Source organism: Haplochromis burtoni, unplaced genomic scaffold (assembly GCF_018398535.1).
Source record: "Haplochromis burtoni strain Fernald_Lab_line unplaced genomic scaffold, NCSU_Asbu1 Contig_292, whole genome shotgun sequence".
Classification (NCBI taxonomy): domain Eukaryota; kingdom Metazoa; phylum Chordata; class Actinopteri; order Cichliformes; family Cichlidae; genus Haplochromis; species Haplochromis burtoni.
Genome location: NW_024582653.1, coordinates 152,238 through 174,494, shown reverse-complemented (window position 1 = coordinate 174,494; position 22,257 = coordinate 152,238). Strand labels below are relative to the sequence as shown.

Below are 22,257 nucleotides of genomic sequence, written 5' to 3'. Positions count from 1 at the left end.
AAAGTCCTGCTAAAAAAAGAAAAAGGATTTACTGATAAATCCAAGACAGAGACTCGAGATTGGTTGTCAGCTTTTGCAGAGTCCATGCTGTCACTCAAACAAAAGAGCTGCTAATACATGACAAATATTGCAATCAAATATTTGATACTGTATTTAGTTTAAAACAAGTGTATATATTCCTGCACCTTCACAATGAGCCTTTCAGCCTGATTAACTGCTCAAGCAAGTCTGCATGATAAAGTACTATGTGCTGGTCCGACTACCACGGACCTCAGAGCTCTCAGCCTCATATCTTTGGAACTCTGTGCCACACTGCATTCACAGTATTCTTTGTTTCTATCTTTAAACCATTTCTTAAAACACACCTTGTTAAGATTGTACATTCAGTTTTATTTTGTATTTTTGACTGTTAATTCTGTAAAGGTTTTCTAATTGTCACTGTATGCAGCATTATTATTATTATTATCATTATTATTATGTAGGATAGTGAGCTGGACCCTTATATGGGTTTCAATAAGCAACAGGAGGTAGAGCAGGTCACCTACAAATTGGAAGGTTGGTAGTTCGATCCCAGTCAGCTCCAGTCTGCATTTCACATATCATGGAGCAAGATGCTAACCCCAAGTTGCTCTCCAATGCATCCATCAGAGTATGAATGTGTGAATGTTAGATAGAAAGAACTTACATAGGAAAAGCATAGAAAAAAGTGCTTGTATGACTGGGTGAGGCAAGTTGTATAAAAGCGCTTTGAGCGCTCAGTTAAGAGTAGAAAAGCACTATATAAGAACCAGTGCATGTAGCAAGCCCACTATTAATTACTGTGTGGGATAAGTATGCCCAGCCAACACCACATTTCACATTTCACCTAATCACTGTTTGCCTATACATGCAATTTTTAATGGCACTAAGAAAACACCACACTGGGGATTACTGTAGAGAAGATAAAACCATAGAACATGTTTTGCTGTACTATCAGAAATATGAGAAGCCATGAGATTTAAAACCCTATTTTTTTTCACTCCATGGTGCAATAGTTTACACATTTACCTAACAATTAAAACATCTCTAGTTTGAACACAAATCCCTTGAGGGTTGTGTCAGATGCGGCATCTGAAAACGCTACCCTTCTCTCACCCCAACCAGTTGCGGCTGATGGCCGCCCCTCCCTGAGCCTGGTTCTACCGGAGGTTTCTTCCTGTTAAAAGGGAGTTTTTCCTTCCCACTGTTGCCAAAGTGCTTGCTCACAGGGGGTCATGTGATTGTTGGGTTTTTCTCTGTATGTATTATTGTAGGATCTACCTTATAATATAAAGCACCTTGAGGCGACTGTTGTTGGGATTTGGCGCTGTATAAATAAAACTGAATCGAACTGAACCTTTTGGTACTCCTTGTGAGCAGCTAAATGTAGCTTTTTTCATTTTTGTTGGAATTTTTTTTAGCAACATTCTGGTCCACACTACATAACAGCTGGTGACGATAAAGTACCGTGACACACGGTACATCACTGCTGTGATTTCTGGGTAATCGTTAGTGAAAAGCAGTTCATCAGCACTGAGATGTCACTGCAAAGTGTTTCTGTTTGCTCAGTCTGTCTAGGAAAACTTCATAGCATAAAACTACACTCAGATAACAGTTCAATGCAAAGCATTATCAACAAGAAATAGATGGGATTAGAAGGAATCCAGGACGGAAAACTGAGTAAGAATCAAAGACGAGAAGGAATGTGAGAACTAAAGAGAAGTAAAAGGGATGCACAGAGTGAATTAAAGAGAGATGACTGATGAAAAGTAAATGGCTGGAAGCTGACAGAAGAAGGAGTAAACAGCACAAGACAGAAACATAAAAGAGTAGGGGAAAGAGAGAATAGAGCAGGAGGTGACAATGGATGCCAGGAGACAGACAGGTTGATTTTCTAATATGTGGGACGATCGTGGCTCAAGAGTTGGGTGTTCGTCTTGTAATCGGAAGGTTGCTGGTTCGAGCCCCAGCTCGGACAGTCTCTGTCGTTGTGTCCTTGGGCAAGACACTTCACCTACCGCCTACTGGTGATGGTCAGAGGGGCCGATGGCGCAATATGGCAGCCTCGCCTCTGTCAGTCTGCCCCAGGGCAGCTGTGGCTACAACTGTAGCTGCCTCCACCAGTGTGTGAATGTGAGAGTGAATGAATAGTGGAATTGTAAAGCGCTTTGAGGGGTCTCTAAAAGCACTATATAAATGCAATCCATTATTATTATTATTATTATTATTATAATAGAGGCCAGCCTCACATTTGAAGGGCGATACCCAAAGCAGCAGCCACTGTCAGCATTCCCTAACCTTTAACTTCCTGCTAGCATTTGGGACTGTGCGAGTGGTAAAGAAAATTCAGTGTGAGAGCATGGCAGGGTGGAGAAAATCCATAAAAAGAAAGCAGAAACAGTGAACACTTACTAAGTTACTGAAACCTACCTTTGAAAAAATGCTGTAGGGCAAACCACACCTTCAGTGGTGTTTTAGGACTTAGGGGATGCTTTTGACATCGGCCCCCACTCACTCCAAGAGTATGTCGACACTATACCAGCTAAATTTGAATTATTCTGTCTATTTGAGGCCTTGTCAGAATCACTCTGATTTTCTTATATCCAGAAGCATAGCTTTCCAAAAACAGTCTCTAGAGGGTTTTAACACTAAAATGTCAGCAATGTCAGACTAAATAACACTAGATCATTTCAAAAGCTGAAGAATGGAGAATGCCTCTCCCACTCAGCTCGGCTAAATGCCAGGAAACACAGGAACGGCTGGCACACTCTCGACTCACCCCCCGAAAAATTCTCTGGAGCTGAAGGGAGGATCCAGAGGTACTCTCGGTATCTGGGAAATCGCAGCTTACGGATTTGAAACACATGCACTTCAGTGAGCAGCACCTTCCTTGCACAAATGTGTTGCCTAGGTCCAGACAAGCTAGACTGTAACGCCAATGCATGACAAAAGTCTTTGCAGAAGCAAGATTTGGCTTTTAGGAGCCAACTTGGTAATGCCTCGAGGGAAAAATGCTGTTTTTTTTTAGTTTAAAGTCTCTATCTGAATGAATAGAGAGCCAGAACCTTCAATCAGATCTGATAGAAAGAGCTTCAAAAATGTAATGACTTTATCCTATAATGAGGTTTAATAAGCTTTTCTCCACTGTAAGTTCTAGTTTAACCACTAAAATGCAACGTTCACAAAGGTTTGGCTCCATTAATGGCTCATCTCATAATGATACAGACTTCTAGTCAGGCTTCTTTTACTGCCATGTCACTCTATTATAATGAGAAAGTCCCAGTGGGTCAATGGTTGACACAGCTGTTTTAGAGCAAGAAGGTCCTGAGCTCAAACACAGATATGGCCCTTTTCACGTTGACCAAAAAAAAGGCAAGGTTAATACTCGAGTTTTTTTCACAAGCAATAGAATACCAGGCAGCTAAGAAAAGGGAGCTTACAACACTCCAGGATTTACTCAGGGTTAAGAAGCAGACTAAGGAATAGTGCAACACTTTGGCAGACCACTCTGACAAATGATGTGTCTAATCAACGGTAACTGATTGGCAAAGTGGAAAGAGGTGAGTAGAAAGGCACTCAGCTGACAATACTGGCAGGAGGGTAGGACAGGTAGGAGTGGTATGTCTTAAACGACAGTAGAGTAAGATAGTGTCAAACAAACAGAATGAATGAAGGACAACGTGGGACACCATGACAGTTGTGGCTGGCAACAGATTTCCATCACAAGGATAGCTACTGCTAGACTGCATGCAGATCAACAGTCTTTTCAGCAGCATATTTCACAGCCTTGTAAAATTACTGGACCTTTGCTGCATATTTAAAAGTATAATTTGATATATTGATGTTATGCAGCAAACTTTAGATATTAAAGTAATAAAGGGAAACTGAAAAGACAAGATAAGGCGTGATATAAAGGGCATTGTAGAAAGGCTACAGATAAGAAAGTGATAGATAAATAGATAGCACGGATAAAGGGGTGAGACATGGAAGAACTGATGAAAGACAGAAAAAAGGGGTGTTAAGAGACAAGGTGGCTCCCTGGAATTGGCCATAGGGGATGCTTCCTGTCACCTTGAGTTAGTGTTGGCACACAGACACACAGACACAACTTTGATCAACAACCCTTGCTGATAGACTGCTGATAGCCATACACACTAGAAAGCAGCACAGAGGGCTTTCTCACAGGAGACAGGTACAATTTGAAATTGCACCTGTTATCTTATCCCCTACTGCGGCTGACAGCATTGTATTTGTGTTAGTGCGTGCATCTCTGTGTGAGGAGGCTGTACAGCTTCTCTGTATGCTTTTGACCTAACTGCATGTGGAAAGGTTGTTTTTGGCTAAGAGTCTACATGCAGAAGTACAGCACAGAGATTTAGAGGAGACTATGTGTGCATGAACAGCATGTTAGCATGAGAGGCTATGTGCTGTAACCTTGCCCGTTCTTCCATTTTACAATAACTCCATGGAGACTGCAATCTGAAATCTCAAGGTTCACACATCACCCCATCTACAGTTCATTTTACTCAATTCTGGAAGTAATACGAGATGCTGACTTTTTGGTTAGTTTGGCAAGTGAGCTCTCACCTCTCTTCTGCCTCATATTAGGGCTGGGGTTGGACCTCCTGAAGCCTGACTCTGGGCTTGATGAATCAGAGTGTTTCAGTGCCATCTTCCGCACATTCCTATTGAGAGTAGACAGATCAGTGAGAAACTGAAATAGCTAAGATTTCCACTTGTCATTTCCATCCCTGTTCTGAGAGCAGATTTTTTTCAGATTCAGAGAGAAGGTTTCAGATTTTCTGCAGCATGGTCATCATGGTTGCTGATTAATTTCTAATTTGTGGGGTTTTTTTGTTTGTTTTTTTTTCTAATTTGTGTGATTCTCTGTTTCCTCACCTCATAGGGGCCCCATAGATGTTGAGCTGGCTGGCTTCTGTGAATGTAAGAGAAACAGAAAATTACTGATGGTCAAACTGGAGCACTGCGAGGTTTAAAACAAGGATTTGCTGCTGGAATCGCTACCTTTGAGCAAGGCATCTGGCCCCAAACATTGCTCAAAGCTACTTTGCTCATTGGTACGTGAGGGATTTTGACTTGGTTTAGTAAATGAGTAAAATATGATTGGTAAATGGAATAGGAGGAATTGGCTTGGATAGCATTTCCATAAAATATTCTGCTACTCTAAGGTCGCCATTTTCTGTGCCTGTGTTTGTTTTCCCTTTTGAGAAAAAAGCTGCTGAATTCATTAAAACTCTGCTTATTAACAAAATTGCTCAGTTTTGCCATCTTAACTGTTAGAAGCAGTCGATGTTTCCTTCTTCCTGCTGTCCAGAGCAGAGGCAGCGTTTCATTATTTTTCTCTTAGCAAATATTTTCTTCGGTACCACACTGTGGATTTTGTATGTCATGCAGGCCTTGAGGTGGCTTCTGTGTCTTGTTTGTAATCCTCCACTGGTGTCTGGTCCTATTGAATCTGTGTCCTGCACTGTACTGAATACATGGCGGCAGAAGAACTACAACAGTACAAGTCCTCTTTACACAAGTCAAGAGATGATATCAGAAAGACCAAACAGAAAAGAACAAGACAGAAGAAGATACAAAACACCATCTAGTTTTCTGAAAAACTATAAAAAATCAAGGTTTCAAGCTTTACTTCCAGTGCCTATCCTTTGGAGCCATGCTGCTGGCATCTTTTACAACTGGAAGCTTTTATTCTATAATTCATGAGTTATTTCAATGCTTAAATTCTCCCAGAATGCTGTGTCAACTCTATAAGCTGCTTTTACTGGACTGATATCCTGAAATCCTGCTCGGGCTCTATAAAGAAAGAAAAATCCAAACACTTAAGTTCATGGAATGCAGCTTCAGACATCACCTACATCTAATCAACAGACTTCATAAATGCAACGTTAACAATTCTGGCCTGCCACAAGAATCCTGCTCTGAGGCAGGAAGTCTCTAGAGAAGCATCTAGTAACATAACTGTACACAAGAGGTGCTGCCTTGGCCAAATGGATAGCTCACATAAGTGAAATACCAAGCTCTGTGAATGATCTGGCTTGTTACCTCTTATACCAAGCAACCAATGAGCCTGTCGGAGAAGTGCAGACTCAGCATAGCACCGAATATTGTACTCAGCAAAAAGCATCTATTTTTTCATCATGGACAAAGTGATGTTTTATTCATAAAGGCTAGTCATATTGTGCGTAGACAGTCTGAGAAGAGAGCAGCAGCAGCAAGAGTTTAAATGAGGAGTAACACCATGCATATGGCAAAGTTTATAATGTGATGCACACTCCATCCTCCATGTTTATCATTCATCTAGACAAGGGGTCGGCAACCTGCGGCTCTTTAGTCCTTATACTGCGGCTCCACGTGGTTTGGAAAAAAATTATAAGTATTTAACTGAAGTGTATTTTATTTGTGTTAGTTCTTTTTAACTTGTAGTTCTAAATTGGAAGATTATTGTGATCTTGAAATATAAAAATAAAACTATGTTATTATTTTTCATCGCTCAAAATAAGCGTCACACTCACAGAAACCATACCTGCCGAAATGCCGTGCAGACTTTCAACCCCAGGCAGGCCAAGTGGTAAAAACAAACACCGCTCACGCCTCTGCAGGCGCTGTGCGCAGACGGTCGGGAACAGAAGTCCCATTGTCAACATACCACCTGACGATGTTTACATGAACATGCTTTTTTTCTTTATTGGCTACTTTTCACACATGGTTGCTGTAGCCATACAGCCAGCTGTAGTTTTGCAGCTCGCAGCCCGACACACACCAACACAACAGCAGAGAGAGCACAGAATTTAAGCCGGCGAGGCTTGATTGCAGATGTCCACCTCCCCTGCAGCGGCACTGCAGACCACGCCCTGCCACACACATTAACCACGTAAAATAAATGTTTATGCAGATATTTTGCAAATACTTATTTTTCATTTTTTAGCAGCATAGTGCTTTTTTCCAATTATTTTTAATATTCAGATCAAGGCTCCGCTACAGGCTGCAAAATCCCAAAGGTGACATAAGGATGACGGCTCACTACAGCTTTTGTTTCCTTTTTGTTATATTTTTAGTTTAGTTCAAAATGTGTTCATTCCATAAATAAAATGTTATTTTCTCTGTAGGACTTAATGTATTTCATAAGCAAAACACTTTAGTTGTTTATACAAAGCAAAACAGTGTTATCTTTATTTTAGATGTCAAAAAGTATTTGCGGCTCTCAGTGTTTTCTTTTCCATGGAAACTGGGTCCAAATGGCTCTTTGGGTGTTAAAGGTTGCTGACCCCTGATCTAGACGAATATAGGGTAAGATACATACTGAGCTAATTCCAGCGGTACAAAAACTTTGTTTAACCATACTTATAATTCGGCTGCCATTTTCTAAAATAAAGACATTCTTTTAATCACTAATCACAGTTGCTTCCAATGAGCCGTTTTGCTAGGACCACTTTAGTTAAAAGACGATTGTTTTCTTCAGAAGCTCAGGAAGTATTAAATATGCACTATACGCAAACGTCAGAAATGGTGTAAAAGGGAGGAGATGGGTACGTTTGACTTGCAAAGTAGGTTGCAGAGACAACAGCAACTGTGTAATAGCTGGTATATGAGATGTGTAATGGGAAGTTTAAAGGCTATGCTTGAACTAACTAATGGGCACATTGGTTGGTGAGATCAGTCAGTCAAGAATTAGCCATCTTTCTACATCTAAAGCACTTTTGGTTCCTTTGTTCGGTTTTTAGGATCATCATCCTGCTAAATACTGTTCCATTAGATGCCACACCATAAGAGACCTAAAAACCTGTGAGATAACACAGTGGTATGACTTGGTCTGTTTGTATAGGCTAACCCCTATATGTTGTGCTTATCGGGATGATTTTTTTCTAAATCAGTCCAAAAAATATCCTCACTTCATTTTTACATTTTTTTTCTCGACTACAGTCTGACTTTATGATTTTATTGAGCTTAACCCAGGGTTGGCATGGTGTGCTGACATCTCTGAAATAGTGATCATGAAGCCTTTTCATAGTCATTGACCAGAAGACATGCACTCGCCTCCCTTCTTGCTGTGCAGACAGAAAGACATTTTTCTTCACCAAGTAAATGATTTTCCATCACGACTCATCATGTGAAAGACTTGTGTGCCTTGGTCTCCACAGATTATGTTTGCTTGCATGGAACAGCAGTTCAGTTCTACTTCCCTCCTAAAGCAAAATTATTTCTACTCTAAACTCTGCTTAGACTTCACTGAGTAAAGTTGACCAAGTAAGCACGACAATATAATTTATTGTAGAATGTACGCACCAAAATATACAATAAAACCTTTCTGTAGTGCATAAAATACTTCTTGACCTTGGAAATAGATCAAGGGTGAACTTTTAACTTTCCAGTTTTTAACACAGTGGTCATTGCTAGAGTTCAGTTATCATGGAAATGACTATTAAAGTAAATTTTTGCCCTTTAACTGTTGGTAGAAAGTGCCAGAAAAAGCAGGACCTTGAGTTTAAATAATTTTGTCCTAAGACCCTATTTGCCATTATGTGGCCTGATTTAAATGATTTAAATCAGTCACATTATAATCCAGCCCTTCCTCTTCTCGCTCTCCTATCACATCTATTATCTCTCCTCCTTTTCTCTCAAGCACACAGCTGAGATGACTGCTATGCCTCTTCTCCTTCTCGCCACCCTCCTCTCTTCTAACAATTGCCCCTCCTTCCTTTCATGTTCATCCCTTCAAGCCTCCCTTCATTCCCTCTGAGCTGCCTCTCAACCTCCATCTCCACTCTGAAAATCCCTTTGGACTCTCTCTGCCCATCTCTGTCTCTTTGTCTCTCTCTTCACATCATTCCTCCATCTTCCTCTTTTTTTTTCTCCCCATCACTTTCAATCTCCTCCCTCCCTTTTTCCTGGACTAATTTCATTCCTTCTCTCTGTCTTTCCTCGCATGGAGTCTGAGGTTTAACTCACAGCGCTGGACCGTCAGAGCCTCCTACAGCCTCTACTCTCCAGGCTTCATGACAGGAATGGTGTGCTATTAGCCAGTCTGCTCACACACAGACACAGGTACACACAGGTTGTCAGCTGGGCAGAGTGTGCAGCTCACATAGTGTGCCTTAGCTGTCAGTCAGGACCACAGAGTAGAACTGTGCAGAACTGACTGGCACAGAAAGGACTGAGGGAGAGAGAGAGGGATGTGGGTTGCTGTGGGTACGTGTATTTATGTGGTTTTGTGTTTTCTCATTGTTTGGTGTTGCTTCATATTGATAAAAAATATTTTCAGCACATATTGTTGTCTTGGGGTTTTTATTTTTATTTTTTTGAGTTTATAAAATGTCAGAAAATAGTGCCTAAAGTCAGCTCTTCAAATTATTCTGTCTGAACAAACCGCAGAGATCTTTTTATTTATTTATTTTCAAATTATGTAAAGGAGACAAAAGCATTAAATTCTCACACTTGAGCATCTGGAACTGTAGAATATTTAGTACTTTTGCCAAGAGGATGAATTAATTTGAATAAATCAGCCAGTGAAATTGTTAGATATTAAAGGAGAACCACTAATTTTAGATATATCAGTCAATTTATATCATACATTATATAAAGTGCTATCATAATGTTGCTTGTTTGCTATTAAAAGCAAAAGAGAATACAAAAAATAAAGCATAATTTTTCTGATTTACCCTTTAGGATCAACTTCTCTTGCATCTGTTTCCCACATCCATTCCTGCGTCCACTTTTTCATCACACTTTTATATCAAGTTCTGTTCTGACCACTTGAACTAATATGAAAAGTAAGCATCAACTTCTGTGTCAAAACGACCAGACTTTGATGCTGATGATTTTTACTGTTCAAACTATACACGAAAGATCCAACAGCTGTCGGATGATCATGAGATACATCAGATTCTCCCTGGAAGAAAAAACTGGACAGACTATCCAAAGACTATCAACGCAAAAGAACTGTACCACTACTGTAACATAATAGCACATAGCAGACTGAAATCAGGGACTTTTTGCCCACATCAACACAATGTTCACCTACCAGCTGACTTACCCACTACTGCTACTAACTACTTTTTTTTTCTCTTTTCCAAAATATAATTCAGATTGAAGATTGGCCACTTTGCCACACTGGAACAGTTCCAGTGCTCATTTCATGGGCCCACGGGGACAGAAAATGGGCTTCCACAGAATAATCTTACAATAGCTGCTGCCGTCTCGAGGTGTGCTAAAAGGTGACTTTGAAGAGGAGATCAGCCAAATTGAAATGAGGTCAGGATTTTTGATTTGGATTTGAGAAGTACCAGAACCTAGATTGCAATTTGTATGCTATACAACATTTTTTAGCGGCTCTGGACATGGTTATTTGAGGTTTGATGATATATTAATGTCTTCGATGGAATTCCATCTACTAAGCAATCTAACATGATTAGAAACAAAAAGAAGCGCTCGATAGCAAATAAAAAAACTGATGACATAAATCATTTTTCTGACAGCCTTCATTAATGACACAGTGTGTTAAAAAATGGAGAGCAAGGCAAATATGTTCCTTGAAAAAAAAAAAAGTTAATCAAACCAACAGGTACCCCTATCATAGAAGCCAGTATACAGAACTATAATTGTTCATGTTTTTATAGAGGATTGAACTTCATGCTGACTAAATGATCTGGGTCATTTAGTCAGCATGCAGTGTGAATGTTTGGGACAGCTGTGCTCTACATTCTTCATCAGTTCAGTTCTTCATCATTGTATAAAATCAAAAAACAGCTTGTTGTAAAATTGATATAGAAGCGAGCCACTGCTTGTTTCATGTAAGTCGTATAAAAACAGACAAAATTATATTGCCTGCTTCGAACTTCATGTAAGTTTTATGTCAGGTCAGAACCTAAATAAAGGTTTAAAACTACAGAAGACTTAAGTCAAAAACAATGCTTGATCCTTTAAGGACAGTACTCAGCTGTTTGAATACAAGGTGCTGTAGCAGCTAAAGCTTGTCATGGTGTATTAATGCAGTGTACTTGTAGAACGGCTACATGTCACCAAGGCTAACACAGAGGGACAGATAACCATTCACTCTCACATGCACACCTATGGGCAGTTTAGAAACACCAACAAGCATTTCTTTGGACTGTGGGAGGACACGGGGAGAACATGCAAGCTCCACACATCTTCTTGCTTTGATGTGGATTTTCTTTTGATGTCATTTTATATATTTAAGTTCTAATAAATATATTCAAGGTCTGAGTTTCATTCATTCGTTAGAATGTGTGCATCAACGCACGAGGTACCATGAAGACGTTAAAAAAATAACAATGGCACAACAGCAGAATGTGTGAGTGTAAACGTTTTCACTCTAAAACCAAAAAGTTATGATTTAACTAATCTAACAGATGCTAACAGGTGAACTTATCCGAGCAGAGAGGAAACTTCATCCTTCACCTGCTGGGACTGAAGTGTGATCCTGTGAAAGATGCGGTAACACAGACGAACAGAATTATTCTCAGATGAAAAGGTGTGTGTGTGTGTGTGTGTGTGTGTGTGTGTACATACCTCTGCATGCTTCCAGCTGGCCTGTAAGAACTTTCCGAATCTCTGACACCCACATATTTTTCACATCCATGGAAGGAGCCTAGGGAGGAATAAATACATACATAGATACACACAAAGATAAATCAAGCACATATACACAACAAAAGCATCTTAACATTAATGCTGAGTGAGAAACTGATTGGAGAGGTGTGTGGTGCAACACTGCCCCCAAGAGCACACCTTGTGTATCATGGATTTCTTCCAGGAAGAATATTTCACTGAAATTACATCAGGGGGTCACATTAAGCAATAAAATAGACACATTATGCTTTATATGAATTCATTGCCATAAGGATATCATTTTCCAGTTCTTATATGCATGAATGTACAGACTTCTAAAAAGCAGTCACAAACATATGTAGCAGTTTCATAAATACCCTAGCCTCCGTCATTATTATCTACAATGTGTCTGTGAAGGTTCTCAGTCATCCAGGTCATCGTAGTCAAAGGAGCTTGCAAAGAAAAGCATCTGGACTTCTTTAAGTTACTTGAAGACGTTTCACCTCTCATCCGAGAAGCTTCTTCAGTTCTAAGGTCAAATGGTGGGGAGTCCCAGATATAAACCTAGTGGGAGTAACCCCCCACAGAGGGACAAAAGGACCCCTGATGATCCTCTAATCGCCTGAGCCAAGGTGTGAAACTGGGCGTGGGTCCCAATCAGCCAGAGTTTCGGGTGTGTTCATTGTGAAATCTGGCCCCACCTTATCATGCGAATTCCTGAGGTCAGATGGCCCAGGATGTGAGTGGGCGTTAAGGCGTCTGGGAAGGGATCTCAAAACTGGATTATAGATGGCAGAGAGTTGGTGTCGTAAACGCCCGCCTCTGTTCAAAGATGGTCGCTCACAGTGGACATAGATGGCTTCTTTCACTCCTCTTTCAAACCATCTGTCCTCTCTGTCCAAAATGTGAACATTGGCATCCTCGAAAGAGTGTCCTTTATCCTTAAGATGCAGATGGACAGCTGAGTCTTGTCCTGTGGAGGTGGCTCTTCTGTGTTGTGCCATGCGCTTGTGAAGTGGCTGTTTGGTCTCTCCAATGTAGAGGTCTGAGCATTCCTCGCTGCACTGTACAGCGTACACCACATTGTTAAGTTTGTGTTTTGGCGTTTTGTCTTTCGGGTGAACCAGTTTCTGTCTGAGCGTGTTGCTGGTATTTCAGACCCAGCAACATGAAAGTAACTTCCAAGCTTAGAAAGAAGTCCCGCAACCAGCTGCCAAGAAACTGTTTAGGTTGTGACATGATTAATGGTTTCAGGAAGCAGAAGAAACCAAAAATTGTTGTTTTTTTTTACTAAAAGAATGGCCTAATACAGTTTAAGAGGACTGAATTTTGAAGGCTCCTGTTGACCGAATAGCTAATAAACAAAAGAAATGTGACAAGAGACCAGAAGTAGATGTTTTTAGTAAAATCAGAAATAAAAAGGTAGAAATGTAGTACTGCTCCAAATAAATAAAGTGAGCTGGGTTCCATTACAGTTTCAGAGGAAAGGGTAAGCTGAATGAATCTGAACATAAAGCAGAAAGGAAAGGTTGCACCAACATACCTGGATGATGTAAACTTCCTCTCTGCCGTTGTACCAAACCTCAAACTTTTTGCTGTCACCTTTGACATTCTCTGTGATCCCCACAGAACTCATCTGAACAGAAACAGGACACAGACACTGAGATTCAGTATGTTAGAGATGAACTCTGTCAAGTGATGCACAGAAAAAAAACTCTTTCATTAGCAGTCACACAATAAATACGCATTTTATATGCTATTCGGCACAACGCTCCCAAAGTATAACAGTCACTTAAGGTGATAATTATTTTCCAGGACATTAACAAACCAGAGTCATAAACTAAAGCCATTAAACGTCTCAGGCTAGCAGTATTCCCAAAATATTGCCATGCCATAAAGTAATGTGAATAAGCTTTGAGATTCCTATTTAAATACCAACTGTGAATTTATCATAATAACAAGTAGGGGTATACTAATAATAGTGGTAATCATGAGCTTAACTGCTGACCTCTCTTCACCCACAATACGACAAATGCATTTAGCTGAATTAATCTTATATCTTTAGCTAAATTAAACTATTACAGACTTTGAGGCTTAGACGTCCTTTCTACTATCTACAGGACTTCACAGGCAACAAGTCTGTACAACTACTAGTTGATGCCACTGGCTATTTAGCAATATTCAGTTAAAAGGTTTGCTCCCTTAAAAAAACAGTAGAATAGCTTCAAATAACCATCATTAAGTCCAAAATGATGTATTTTAATGGTATTAATAGGGTTACTCTATCCTAGTGGTTCTGAAACGTTCTCATTAATGAACTCTGTTTGGTTTTTGTCTGTTTTATAAAACAGCTTTTAATTATTATTTGCATAATTATGTGCATTATCTGGTACTTTTTAAAATTAAGCATCATCTTTATCTGCAATACTTAAAAGGAACTATTGAAGACAAATTAGTTGATGTTCTTCAATAAATAAATAAATAAAAATGCCCCAGTAGTGGATAAATAACAACTATTGGGACCTATTGAACTCTAATCTAGTAGAGTTCAATAGATCCCAATATGTCATTTTAATCAGCTTTAAATGAGAAGGTGTTTGATATGTCCAATTTCGCTGCAGGCAACTGCAGGTGACAAATAAAGGCTTATTCATTCAAACAAAGTGCAGGCTATGCACACTTAACCACACACATCCCCATCTTTATCTGACCTTGAGTGAGTGTTTGAAGCTGTAGGACGGGGTCTTTTCATGTCCATCGGTGGTCTCCTCTCGTTTCTTACAGAACAGCAGCATCTTGTCATACAGAAAGAGATGCCTCTGCATAGGCTTAAACCTCGCCAGGTCCTTCACCTAAGAGCAGGTAATCTGTCACTTATCACATGCGTGAATAACTGTATAACATTCAGAAATTAAATGTCAACCAAGGCCCATGACAGATGACCCTGTAGCATCACTCATATTGTTATTATTTAAGCAAACAAAAAAATGTTCGAACAAACCTGAATACATCAAAGGCACATGGGATGGGTTTGTATTTAGCTATACATATAAATGTTAATGACTGCATCACTCTAAGCTGTTTACGTTTTGTTTCCATTGTGTCTCGGTTATTAATCATCAACTGATAACATAAACAGCAGAACAGCATTGCGCTATAATGCTTCCAAGGACAAACCTGAATGCTGTGCTGCCTGTTTAAGTTGAAAAAGAGGCAATGAAATTCATGTCCTTCAGTTTAAATATGCTCTTCTTTGCCACGTACCCTTTCTTTCATTCTTTTGCTATGAAATGCTGGTATGTTCTATAGCAATAGAGTTTCCTTGCTATCGCTCATCAACAGAGCTTGATCAGATATCTAGATGTGCTTGCATATGGTTTGATGTTGTTGGTAAAAATGTGTATAAAAAACTACTGAAACGTATGCCTGTCTTTTCTGGTACTCTTCGCTGCGGCCCCCGGGCAGTTGAAGCAAATGGCTGCCCCTTACATTGGTCCTGCCAGAAGACACTTCCTGTTGAAAGGTAGTTCCTCAAACCCTCAATCATGCTTGATTATAGGGGATCATCTGATTGTTTGGATTCCAGCTGCTGTACTATTATAGGGTCTTTACTCCGCAATATAAAGTGCTTTGAGATGGCTGGTTTGTGAACTGGTGCTACATAAATAAAACTGAATAGCCGGTCACAACAGATTTGGCAACCACAGCAGAGCTAAAAAAAAAAAATGGAAATGAGACTCAACCAGAAATTCACTGACTGGAGCAGAACAATATGAGCTGAACACACAAAGTATCAAAGGCACTTGGGATGGGTTTGTATTTAGCTATAGATATAAATATTAATGACTGCATCACTCCAAGCCACTTTAGCTTCGCTTCCATTGTGTCTCGGTTATTAATCATCAACTGATAACATAAACTGCAAAACAGTATTGCATTACAATGCTTCCAAGGACAAACTTGAATGCTATGATGGTTCTTTATGTTGAAAAAGAGGAAATGAAATACATGTTCTTCATCTTAAATACACTCGTCCTTTTTTCCAATGATTCGCTATGAAATGCTGGCATGGTTTAGCCCTGAGTTTTGGCCTCCTGCTGGCTGTGCTCTTGCATTCCTTATTTAGCAAATTCTGTATCAATGATAGAGGTGCCTTGCCATTTCTCATCAAGAAAGCGTGATGATCTTCTCTAGATGCGCTTGCTTATGGTTTGGTTGTGCTTTGGACACAACTGATCCGGTTTCCACAAAGTGTTTTAGAGTGATTGTCATAATTTGACACATCAAATTATAGAGCTACTGTTTCCTCTGAAAAGAAAAAAAAAAGTGATCGAGGTTCTGCAGTAAAGGCCATACAAAGCCTTGTTTATGAAAGGTAAACTGTAGCTGCAGATTAATTAAGCCTAGAGACCTGTCAGCAATCATCTGGCAACCTCTGCTTGTGATGGAAAAATGTGTTCCATAAGTGACTGGTAGTTGCTGGCAGTAGGGATGGGTATTGATAAGATTTTCACGATTCCGATTCCATTTTCGATTCTGTTTAACGATTCAATTCTTTATCGATTCTCTTATCGATTCTTTTTTAAAAAGGAGAACACTAAGGTCGATTAGCTTAGAACTTTGTTTTACATCTTCTCTTTAAACAAGATAGAAATTTAGGAGTAACATGGCTTTACAAACCCAGCAGTGAGATCTTAAGAGATCCAGCCTACGGCTCTTTAATGGGGTGTCACAGGGTCCCCGGGAAAAAAATTGTAAATGTAAAATAATAAAATAAATATTCTTCTGTTGCAATAACAAAGTATAATATAAATTATTCTGCAGCAATTACACAAGAATATCCAGTAATGTCCCTGCCTACAATTAAACACATTCACTTACCAAAAATCGGGGCATCTGCTGTGGCAAATGGATGCAAGCCTTTGACCACAAACTTAGTCACTGCTCTGTGACATTCGTCTATCCTGGCCTGAAAGGAGACGCTACCGGTAGACTGCAGCGAGAACTGCCAGCATCTGAGCCAGACTCTGTCTGTCTCTCTCAACATGGTCACCTAAATGTACAGTAATGGCAGGTTTGTAATAAGGCAGATCGCGCTAACATAAAATGCACTGTTAGTTTATTATTTACCTGCCGCATTAACGGGAGAGGACGTGCAAACGTTAGCGCTGCTGCTGGGTTGAGATTCACGAGTCCGGAGCGGAATTAAAAACACAACATTCATTTAAGGTTATCGTGTGTTTTGTGAGCAAATGCTTTTGCATATTCGTAGTGTTTCCTCCCTTAAATGAAATATCTACTTTTCAAGTATTGCAAGTTGTCCTGTTGTCATCCGTTCTCGTAAAGTGTAACCAAACTTTTGAGCGTTTGAGCCGCTTAGGCGCCGTGTTTCCTGCCAGGTAAATGACGCTCCGCAACGTGGTGACGTCATTCGGGGCGACTGGAATCGATAAGGGAATCGTTTGCAAAAATGGCAAACGATTCCAAGGAATTGAAAGAGTGAGAACCAGGTCTCAACAAGAACCGGTTTTCGATACCCATCCCTAGTTGGCAGCATAAAATTGTTCACAGCAGCACCCTCTTTGCAACTGTTTTCCACTGGCAACAATCAGCAGTCTCCAGCAACCACTCGACAACCAGACAGGTAATCTCACACTGGTCTCCTATTTGCTTTTATTTCACTCTGAAATATGTAAAGCTAAGAAGGATGTATTTATTTTTCTTGCATCTTAATGAATGTAAAGTATCCAGACTTGTTCATTGCGATTAACTAATGTTAAGGTAAACGACAGGACATCCATAGGGCAATATTCAACACTGGTAAAACAGGAGTGTGGGAATTTACTTTGCTGTGGCCTTTCTTGTGGTCAGTCCACACATTGAAGGATCCCTGCATCAGCAGCTTCCCCAGTTCACTCAGATTTCCCTGCAAACATCAAAAGACTGTCAGATCTGTGAAACACATTTTTTTTTTTGGGTGGTGGTGGTGGTGGCGGGGTGGGGGGGGGGGGGGGCGATGAACTATTCTTTTAGTTAGCATGTAAATGTTTTGATACAGCTTCAGTTCAGTTATGGCACAAAAAGTTGGCAACAAAAGCTCATTATTTAAGCATACTTTTTGTATGAACAGTACAACACTTCCATGTGTTAACAATGATCTGAATGCGCATGCTGGCACTGGTAAGATACCCCCAGTGATTTGTAACGCCACCCACACCCAGTCAATCACAACTCATTTAAGGGAAGAAGGAATTTGGATGTTTGCCAGAGAAAACATCTTAGCCCAGATATCATCTATGAGGAGACCTGAATATGGCAGGTCACAAAAGATTCCATTAACTGCTAAAACTTGAAGGGTTATTCTAAACCTAAATTTGAAACCTGGGCCCTATTTCAGGAAGCCGGTTTAGAAAACTCAGAGTGAAAAACGATACTCAGGGTTGAGTAACCCCGAACTGTCCAACTCGGAATATTCGGTTTCAGAAAGGCTGATAACAATTAGTTCAGTCAACGCGGAGTTGCTTTAACCCCAAGTTAAGCGCGCGCACGAGGATACATAAAGCCCTGATAAGCGGAGCACAGATTAAGCGAGTCACCATGGAGACGGAGGGAAAGAAGGCGCGGTCAATGTATTTTACAGCGCTTGAGGCCGAAATTCTGATGGCAGCATATGCCGATAACATGCAAATTCCGCGGAAAAAAGTAACACAGCCTCAGCTGCAAAAGAAAGGGAGCATGCATGGCAAAACATAGCCGACAGAGTCAATGCGTGAGTGTTAATTTAAACATTGATCTAGGGATTTCCACCCATTTAACACGTTTTATTATATATGTTATTTTATTTTTATTAATTTATACATTTTGATTTTGTGATGTGATTTGAGCGCAGGTGCAACCCAACAGGCCCCAAACGTTCCTGGCAGCAAGTAAAAATGAAATATAAAAATATAGTCCAAACAGGTAAGGTGTAATTGTATTATGAGCCATAGTGCTTGGTCTGTTTGTCCGATGTAAATCAATTGCAGTTAGAGGCTACATTAATTTTCTTTCTGTAAGCACTTATTGAAATTATCTGAGCACATTACAAGTACATATTTGCTTACTCTGTATGCTCAAATGTGACCCGTTATAGCCAACAGAAAAAAAGCGGAGGCCCGAAAAACAGGTGGGGGTCCTCCACCACCACCACTCACAGAGGCTGAGCAGTTGGCTTCCACATTTGTGATAATGTTGGCAGCATCACATATGATCTTCACAGTGCAGAGAACACAAATTAGCATCCATTACTATAATGAAATAATTTTGTTAGTTTGAAATGCTACAGGGAACTATGTACCTGTACATTAATGCTGTGGAAAGACTTCCTGTTCACATAGTCTCCTTCATTTACTGAAGGAGCAATGATTGGAATGTGAGTGCCATCTGTACAGCCAATCACGCCTGGGAACCGTGAAATAAATGTAAAATTTAAGTAGTAGTTCAAGTATCACCACATCATGAATTAAGTTTTGTTCATCCTGATACCTGCAATTTTGTGGCATCCCTCTTTGATAAATCTTGTGGGTCTATGACCGGGGAACACCACAAACGAGTACAGGAGACGTTTCAGTGCAACTGTAACATTCCTGACTGCCCGACAGACGGTAGCCTTGGAAACGTGCTCAGCGTCACCAATATTATACAGAAAGCTCCCGTTTGCAAAAAACCGAAGTGCAATACAAATAATATGTACAGAACTGAGAGCATGTCCGCGATGTGTCACATGCGAATATATGGCCTGAGGATGTTATTCAAATAAATTATAGATTGTGCTGAAAAACGGTAACGTTCACACAGAAAATCATCAGGAAATGATAAAATGTCCAAACGCGCTCTAATCACTCTCTCCCGGCGGAGAGCTCTGCGGAGAATTTGGGCTTCAACATCTACTGGCTCTTCAAGGAAGGGCACGCCATGTCTGACACTTCCTACAGTCAGGTTTCTGACAAAGAGGCGGAGAAAGTTAGGGTTAGTTGAAGTAAATCTGCTAGGGGGCAGGTTAGCTTCACGGAGTGTGTCGTCATAGTAACTCACTCAGAATTAATCTAAACTCACTTTGTGAAACCAAAAACCCAGAGTTTTCGTTAACTCAGGGTATACTTACTCAGAGTTTGCACTAAACCGGCTTCCTGAAATAGGGCCCGGGTGTGCAAAAGCTATTGAGACTTGCCCAAAAACTCTTTTTACTTTATCCCTAGTTAGGTACATTCAGTGCTAAACTTGTAATAGAAAAGAATAGCATTAGTAGTGTGAAAAAAACAGAAAAATCTGCTGATTAAACATATTTGATTCAGGTTTTAACACTGAATTTATGGTGTGACCAGTGACTTTTAAAAATGTAAGCAACAGACATTGTTTGTTGTTGTTTTAATGGGAATAAATGGTTTACATGATACTGACTTTAATCACAAAAACATGTACTACTGCATAACTAAATAGATCCATCTTATGATGTACATGTTTTTCCAGGTTTCTTGAACTACGCTCTTGGCAGGGATAATACGTCTTTCAAATGGCACAGCAAGCCCAAAAACATAGGAAAGAAAACATAGGAAAACACTTTTAGAAAAAGTCCATCATCCACATTCTGGAACATGTGTTTCAGTGTTTCCTGTTCATCAATAGGCTCTATGACAAAGAGGATTCCAATTTTGCTCACTAAAATATTTCAAAAAGCAAACACTTTCCATTAGATCACTTTCTCACATGACTGTACCACAACGGGAAGGTGACAAGTTATAGTAATCTGATTGCTCTAAAGTGAAGAAAGTCAAGTCAGTTGACATCACACGGTGAATTAGAGGCTGAGTAACGAGAGTGGAATAACAGCCCTCTAACTCAAGTTCGTTTTCACAGTGTAAATCATTCAGAACTTTAATGATGATGATGATGACTACTGTACACTGACCTCAAAGCCAGTGATTGCTATCTGGTGCATGGAGTCATTGACAGACTTAATGATGTCCAGCATGGTGGCTAAAGCCTCCTCCAACTCAGCCATCCCCTCACCGTTACTGCATTTTAACATCTCCTGTTAGACGGGAAAGTGGAAGTGGTTTAGAAAGATCAAGGGCACAAAATACAAACCAAAGAAAGAGAAGAACAGAGGAGCAAATAAACTTTATGTCAATCTTGATGTAGAATCATAGTTAATGACAAATTCCCTATCTTTAGGACCGCCTTCTTTTGTCAGTCCATATCAGAAATATAACCCTACTGTCTAACAGTGACGTGGAACAAAAATCACATGCACTTATTATTATTATTATTATTATTATTATTATTATTATTATTATTATTATTATTATTATTATTATCATTATTATTATTATTACTTATAGGGTCGATTCTTATATCTCCCTCTTATCAGGACATGCCAATGGCCCAATGAAAAAGCCATCAGATTATTCGAAATGCTACAACAGTTCCACATTGCTACATTGAACATGGCTAATATTTCACCCAACATTTGTTTAAGATAATGGCAAATTTCTTGCCATAAATATAACAGTTCATATCATTTCTTGGGTTATGCGAATAGTATAATTATTTGGACTGAATTGACTGGATATCAATATTTCTAAAGTCCCAAAGAGGAGGAGAGGAGAAGGGGAGGAGAGAAGATGCAGGTGAAAGGCAGAATTAATAATAAACACAGACTGAGATAACAGGGCTATCACGTTGTGGATATCAGCTCATTTTCCAGGAACAGTTCCTCTAGTATTGAATAAACCATCACTCTGGTTGTGTCACAGGTTTCTTTTTCTTTATTTATTTTCCATTCTCACCAACAATTGACTCAATGGGATTTTTTTTTTTTTTACTTAAAATAAATGAAATCAATGACTTAGCAAGCTTCAGTGGTGATGAAGGTTTTTCTTTAGGTTCAGGATGAAATGTAAGTGACTAATAAAAGGTTTTTCATATTCTTGCTTCTGTTATATTTTATAAAAAGTAAAAATGTTTTTTTTTGGTTAGGCTGACCAAAAAAAGAAGAAAAATCAAATACTTGGTTGTTTAATTATCTTTTAAATTAAATTATTCATGGTAAATAGAGACTGGATATCTATTAGAAGCATGATAACTAGCCTAATAAATACAAAGAATAAAAAATAACATTAATGTACTGAACTAATTGGTTAGTTCCTTTTAAATTACATCTTATAACCACATAACACACCTTCAGCATGAGTTGGTATTTGGTGATCCTCTGGACAGGCTTCAGCAGGTAGGCATCCAGAGACAGTTTGTGATCCAGCTTCTTCTGGCATTCCTGTTCTCATAAACCAAATGTTGTTGATCAAGAAGTGGCACGTGAAGCCTCATCGAACTCTAACCTGTTACAGCTGCATTGTGAGGTTAAGTCACCAAACAGAACACCAACATTGTAGGTGCTGTGCTTTAAAGTCTTTCTCAGAGGCCAGTAGCATGAAGCATTACTGAGGGTTCAGTGAAACAACTTCAGGGTTCGGCCTAGTTTTTTAACAGATTTGTAAAGTTAGCTACCATCTCAGATTAGGTTAAGAAGAAGTTGTAGAAATCAACTAACAGTTGTAGTCACCTGAAATTGTGTGTGTGTGTGTGTGTGTGTGTGTGTGTGTGTGTGTG

At 39.6% G+C, this 22,257-nt stretch overlaps 1 protein-coding gene across 7 annotated transcripts in view; it reads right to left on the bottom strand.

Moving 5' to 3' along the window:
- Window positions 1-22,257, bottom strand: part of mcf2l2 (MCF.2 cell line derived transforming sequence-like 2) — a 106,776-nt gene that overhangs the window by 26,975 nt on the left and 57,544 nt on the right. For all 7 annotated transcript variants that reach the window (XM_005940451.2, XM_005940452.3, XM_005940449.3 and 4 more), the window contains 8 exons: window positions 21,830-21,922; window positions 20,558-20,680; window positions 17,456-17,536; window positions 14,322-14,462; window positions 13,154-13,246; window positions 11,572-11,650; window positions 4,918-4,954; window positions 4,606-4,703 (listed from right to left, as the gene is read on the bottom strand). In XM_005940451.2, the coding sequence (XP_005940513.1) occupies window positions 4,606-4,703; window positions 4,918-4,954; window positions 11,572-11,650; window positions 13,154-13,246; window positions 14,322-14,462; window positions 17,456-17,536; window positions 20,558-20,680; window positions 21,830-21,922 (745 nt within the window). The remainder of the gene's footprint in view (window positions 1-4,605; window positions 4,704-4,917; window positions 4,955-11,571; window positions 11,651-13,153; window positions 13,247-14,321; window positions 14,463-17,455; window positions 17,537-20,557; window positions 20,681-21,829; window positions 21,923-22,257) is intronic.